Genomic DNA, 6750 nt, shown 5'->3' on the forward strand with positions numbered 1-6750 from the left:
GCTGCACACCTGCAGTGACTTAACTTGGGCTTTACTCAACTCTTAATCCACCACAGCAACAGTGAAACTGTTTGCTCTTCACACTATTATTAAATATTTTCTTCTCATCAGGGTTTTCACAACTATGATACTCTCTGCCAACTTCCCTGATAAATCAAACCCCTAATATTCAGCAGGTATCTGAAGAGCAGCTATTTACTATACCAAGTACATGCAAATATGTAGCTATTTAGAGAAAAAAAAGGTAATTTCCAGCTTTGGTGATGTGTATGACCATTGCATTGAAAGGTGCAATCAGTTATGTAACCACATGTTACTCAATACTTCAGTGCGTCAAGAGATGCAAAAAACATGTAAAGCTTTTTCTTTTCACTTAACCTAAACACCATTTTAACTAAAAATACTTATTATGGGGACAGCCTCTCCATATGAATATTCTGACTTTTAAATGCTGTCTGTACTTAAAGTTTCTGGGAAGCATACGTTGTTTATGTATCTCCTGTACATGCAGAAAGAAACAGAGTAGAGATGAAGTTAGAGCTGCCACCAGGGAGAGAGTACTTGGCAGAGAAAAAAGGCTTTGCTGTGGATGTCTTTAGTATCACTCAGATTTCTAGAGATGCTCTGTTTGCAAATGGTTTCATGGCCTGTTCTGTGGAATTAAAGTAAATTTCCAACCACAGATGAAACTCTACAGGCAGAGATCCCCAGAGGGAACCAGTGGTGGAGATTTCCCTCTTGTGAGCCTCCATCCATAGGTCTGAATTTATCCCTGAAGTAACTCTACTGATGTTGTTAATACTATATGACAGATGAATTTCCCTTACCTCATTTGTTTCATTTTTAAAGCTAAAGAGGCCAGGCCAGCCACTCCAAAAGCATAAACCACCTGACTTCCATTGCTACCTGTGCAGCTACAGCAATTCAGAGCCAGCTAAGAATCTGTCCCACTGTCTCTAACAGTGGGTTAGATTTTACGGTCGACGAGGGATGATTTTCCAGTGAAGGGTGTTGACACTAAAATAGTCCCAACCAGTTTAGACCTGGATTCAGGTTACCTCGGGTTGGTGTACTGGGGGGTGGAGGTATACAGAACCCTCTCCAGCTTAAGGATATTAATAGCAGTTGAGTACAAGAGGCAGGAGGTAGTGATGGCATGTGTGTTGCCCACAGAGCTTGAGATGTATCATTCCTAGATGACTTAATGGTGATCAAAAGTCTCACCCCTCACAGATAGCTGGTAACTAAGGCTGTGTTAGATGCTAGGTTTCAGGCACAGAGTACATACTACTGCCCTTAAAGTCCTGAGAGCTACCATTTCTGAGTTAGCCAGAGGCTGTGGTGCAGTAAATCCAGAAGCTGTCATTCCTGTGATATGTTCCCTCTACCTTCCACCAAGAGCTGCTGACCTTCATGCCCACAGAACTGCTTTTGCAAAGCAGTGCAAAGGTTCATGGCTTCCATGCTCCATTTTACATTGACCATGTGATTTATAAGCAGAAATCTTGTAAAAATGGAATTTCAGCTGCATTTCCTTCACTGACAGGTTGGCAAACATCTTATAAATCACAATGCTAGTGCCAAAATCCCTGCCAGTGATCAACAGATTTTATCGAGCTTCGATAGCCTCCGAAGCCAAGTTCCACACAATCTTGTTCTAATTTATTATTAACTTGCTATTAGAAAATGTCATTGAATGAACAATATTTGGTACAATGCCAAGTACACAAAACGTCTGCAACACCTGCAAATAAATTATATCTTGTGATAATCTGAAATAACATATTTCTTACTGTATCCTGGAAAGAATGGGGAAAGTAACTTGCTTATAAAACCACCACAGATCCTGTGCACCATGTAATCAGTCTCATTTTATGCACTGACTTTCTTCACTTCTGTGCAAACAAAGCCATTGTTAAAAAGCACAAAGAGCTGTGGCATATAATACATGCAGCTATGAAACCATGAGTGCTGCTACGTGTTGAGTCTTTAAATGGAAGGTGGCACATCTGCTTTTGGCATAGGAGTGTAAATCAATCCAAGATGTTTATTAAAGAGTAAGTAACAACCTGTCCACACGCTCTTTCTTCCATCCAGCCTTGGTTTTGTTCTTGCTTTGTTATTTTCCTGGCAGTTAAATATGGGCTCTGCACATTGAAAGTATGTGTTGTTTCTTCACATACCGATAACATAACATGTCACATAATATTTAACAAGTATGTGATGGGGAATGGTTTGTACAAAAATAAAGCCAAAATGAGGTGGGGAGGAAAGGGTAAGTACAAACAGCTACACCACAGTGACTGAGAGGTTTATTACTCTGGATAAAGCAACTATGTTTCCTAATACTTTTCAAATGGATACTAAGACCTAGATTTCATTTCAAGTTCTAGCTCTTGGCAATTAGTGAGCATTTCTTTCTCACCAATCAGAGGCATAAGCAAGCATTAAAGAATGGATTAGCCAATATGGCTTAGCTTTGTATTTACTGAAGGTATGTATACCTTCCACAACTGGGTCTGCCTGACCAGGACTGGTAGGAGCCTAAGTCTTTTAGCACTTGCATGGGTTGACCATCAGGAAAGACAACACAATATTGGCACTGGCCAATATTGGCACTGGCCAACATTGGCACCGGAGGTTGGCCCTTTCCGGAAGAATTGCGCAGCCTGTACATGTTCCTCTCCCACTGACTGAGGAGCTCTAGGGTCTGCTGTAGAACAGCAGTCCAAGGACAATACCTTTTGTGGGCAGCCTCTTTCATGGGCTACGTGCATGAAGCAGCACTAAGGGAGTGGGAGTGGGGAAGGAGGCAGTGGCTTTAGGCCTGTGGGTAGAGCCTGGGACATGCAGTGCTCCTTCCTCTTCCATCCAAGGATGCACAGGAAAGTGTCCCAGGATGCCTGGGGAGAGGGACTCTGCCACAGCTCGGCAGGAGGAGCAACACATTCCATGTCCCAGTGAAGGGCCTACTTTGTAGCATGCTTTTTAGTAATCACAGGTAGAAAGAAAATACGATGGATGTAGTCTTCTTGACTTCCAGGTGGGGACATGATAAAAAGTGATGCTGCTCTTCAAGTGCGTTTTGGAAACAAGATGTGTCCTCTCAGACACTGAAAGGCTCATCCATTGGAAAGACAACCTCTCTTTTGTATGCTGGCAGTGGAAAACCACAGTGCTTTCCTGGCTCATTTTTAAGAGAGGAAGTTGGAAAATGGACTGGTTGATGGGAGATGGTTCAGGAAGGCTTGTTGTGCAGAACTGGGGATGGTTGTGAGCAAGTTTCAACAGAGATCCATGCCGGACAGGGAATAGAGGCTGCTGGAAGTGTGCCACCCAGTGTTTTATACTTGCACATTTAATTGACTGAAGTGACCTCCAAACATCTTCTGTAATTGTTCATTTCTTCTTTGTTAAAATGGACAGGATATATTCAAAGGACAGATCCATATGCATATGTTTCAGTGATAACATTACCTACCATCAGCTGTGTCACAAAAGTAGCAGATTGCTGTAAATTTGTTAATTGGGTCTCTTTTCATGTATAGCTGAAACATAGCTGCACAAGAGACCCCAGTGGATTTGCTCAGCAACACAGAACATACCAGGACAGAATTTATACAGCAGTTACCACTGCAGGCTAGAATTATCTTGATCAGAGCTGTTACAGCACCCTGTTATAATATTTTAGCCAGGGCAAAAATATTAATTAAATTAAATCAAAATACTTGGGTACATCAGAAAAGTAAAAAAGAAAAAAAGCCAGTAATACTTTCTCCCCTGTATTCCACACACTCTTAAGTTTCTTCTTTTCTTTTCTCTTTTTTCTTTTCTCTTTTCTTTTCTTTTCTTCCATATGCCTGATAATGGGACTCTGTGGAACTGAACCTTTTGCAAGTCACTGGTGCCAGCTTTTTGCAGAGTGCCTCGGACAGGTCTCTTCATTTCCATTTCATTTTGTCTTTCTATGGCTGACACATATTGTTATTTAAATGAATGCTTTTGAACTCAGATTTTTTAAATGCAAATGTGTGCTGCTTCCCTACTGAATAGAAAACATCAACACTTCTTTTTCCCTATGAAAAGCAGGATAAAGAGTAATATTCTTAGGGATGAAGGTGGGTTGGGATGTTACTTTTCTCTGAATTTAAGCTAAAAAGGGGAGACAGACACAATGGTGAAGTATCAAAATATGATATGATTAAAGCAGTATTATACCTTTTAAAGAACAGCTGAGGTAGGGAAGGTGCCAAGACACAGCAGACTGGTCACACTGCCTCAAGGCATTCTGTATAAGAAGGTTAGGGGAGTACACACAGAAGTGAGAGACGCTACATGCCTCCAGGAATTTTAAGGTGCTCTATCCCGTCCTTCCTTCTGAAGGCCATGACTCATTTTAATTTGAAAGTAGGTGTCCTCTCATTTTTAATTTTTTGGAAGCTGTTTACCAGGAACCATAGGCTGAACTTACAGAACACCTTACAGGGAAGTAATGGGGAAGAGAAAAAAACAGAACAAATCCTTGGTTCCCTTTAGAGTATACTGCATTCATGCCTTCAGGCTTTTCTTTTACCTATAATACCTAGAAGTGTACTTTTTTACAAATGGTGAACGTGGAAGTTCGCCAGTAATCACATGGCTACTGGAGCTGGAGCTTTCTGCTCATCAAATATTACAAGATATGCAAAAAAACCACATCCCATGACCCCACCATCAAAAGGGTTGGTAACACCTGAGTTACATCCATACCTGATCTCTGCCAGACCAAGAGGCATGTGACACTGAAGAATGTGGACTGTCTCTCCCCTTTTCCCATTGGACAAGCATCCATCTCACAGCAAAAAATGCCACAGTCCATGCCCAGTAGCACCCGTGCCAGCAATATTAGCAAACAGACCTCAGAGACTGAGCTCCCCTTTTAATCACAGAAGTTGTTTTCTTTCAGTGTCAGTCGCTGTTGTTCCAGCCCAGGCTTTCTACATGTTATTCCTGGACTAATGAAAACTTGAAGTGCTGCTTGTTCTGCAATACTAAATTTATGGATGAGAAGAAAACTTCAGTCTGCCAGGTGATAATTTGGCATCCTTATGTCAGTGTTAAAATCCCTACAGCTGTAAATATTTATTGAATATGAAATATACTCATATACTCCAGCTAGCACAGTACCATATGAATAAATCTAATCTTAAATAAATCATGTGCACTCCGTCTTTTACTCAGTTTATAAAATTCTTGCTTCTTGCTCTGAGCATTCTTTGCTTAATACAGCTATTCAGAAGTAGAGTGATTCGTGGTGTGCCTTGATTTCTTTTCTAATACAATGTTTTGCTTCTTATATTTCACCTCCTACAGCTTTTGCAAAGTTTTGATTTGATAGGACAAGAACAGTGAGGGCATTAGGACCAAGAGAAAGACGCACACATCGCTCTGTATTATGTCTGGCAAAGTGCTTCCTGACTGAGTGCCGTAGTTATGTGTGAAACAAAGTCAGGGACCGACTAGTTCTCATCTGTTGATCACAGTTAACTTGAAGCCTCTGAACGGGGGAGAGCTGTCAGATCTGCTTTCAGAGATAAGGCGCTTCAATCCAGGCAGCAACTGGAAACTTTGAAGAAGCAGGATTTACTCTGGAGGGAAACGATAAGAAATGGAATTGATTTTTACTTAGAATTTTAAAAGGAAAAAAATCAAAACTTGAGTTACTCTTTTCATCAGCTAAACATGTGCTTTCCGAACTAAGCTGGGACTCTGTATAATAAAGGAGCTACTTTATCTCACTGGATCCATGCTAGGTTTTACTACAGTAAGTGCAATATTAGTAGGAATGTTCTATTTTGTCTGTAAATAGCGAGGAAAGCATGAAACGGCATCAGTGAAATGCGAGGGGAGCAAAAAAATCCTCTTGGCAGATAGTGAAAACCAGGGCTTTGCTGCAACCCGAGGACTGGAGTCTGAGAAAGATCCAAGTGATATTTAACATGACCATCTGTATCGTTTTGTCACCAACAGTATGTTCTTGAGGAAGAAGTGCAGATATGGATCACGTAAGCTGCGGTTTCTCTTGTTGCTGCTGATGCTGGGCTTTTTGCTACTGATGGTTACAACGCTGAATCCACCACCCAGCAACCAGAGCAAGGAAGGGACTTTCCAGCCCGTGGAGTTCAACCTCCGGGAAGGGTATCGGATGGACTTCGCGGAGACCCAAGAGATGCTGGAGACCCAGGAGGAGAGCCAGCAGTATTACCCTTTGGATGGGCTCTCACCTTTCCTGTCCCTGCGGGAGGATGAGTTGATCGTGGCCATTGTGTCGCCCACCGGCAAAAGGAACCACAGCAAGGCCAGGAAGGGCTATCGCGTGGTGAAGCAGCAGGGCAGGCGGCCGGAGGGGAAGGCGGAGGGGGACCCGGACTCCCAGCTCCTGTCCCTTCCTCTGCAGGCTGGGGCAGGGGCTGCTGCGGGAGAGCGGCCGCTCGGCCTGGAGACCCATGGCTTTAACGAAGCGCTCAGCGAGCGGATCTCTCTGCGCAGGGAGCTGCCTGAGGTACGACACCCGTTGTAAGTAAAACAGCCTATTTCATTTCTGGGAGAAAACTTGCCCCTTTCCCTGTCACCACCCCCCCGTGAACCTCTCCTCCTCCAAACCCCGCGTCTTTCCTGTCAGACTCTCCCCTCCGGCTCGGGGTAACGTCTTTCCCCGCGCTGTGCGAGGAACACACCCCCATTCCTCAGAGCCGGGCACGCGCCCGGCCT

The 6750-nt window shown here is 43.1% G+C and overlaps 1 protein-coding gene across 1 annotated transcript in view; it reads left to right on the top strand.

The window, feature by feature from the left end:
- Positions 1-5504: 5504 nt before the first annotated feature.
- The window catches only part of GALNT15 (polypeptide N-acetylgalactosaminyltransferase 15), a 26264-nt gene continuing 25018 nt past the window's right edge, over positions 5505-6750 (top strand). The window contains exon 1 of the mRNA XM_010585886.1: positions 5505-6555. Coding sequence (XP_010584188.1) covers positions 6011-6555 — 545 coding nt within the window. The 5' untranslated portion in view covers positions 5505-6010. The remainder of the gene's footprint in view (positions 6556-6750) is intronic.

The sequence above is a fragment of the Haliaeetus leucocephalus genome, unplaced genomic scaffold, assembly GCF_000737465.1.
Source record: "Haliaeetus leucocephalus isolate CR32 unplaced genomic scaffold, Haliaeetus_leucocephalus-4.0 Scaffold135, whole genome shotgun sequence".
Lineage (NCBI taxonomy): Eukaryota > Metazoa > Chordata > Aves > Accipitriformes > Accipitridae > Haliaeetus > Haliaeetus leucocephalus.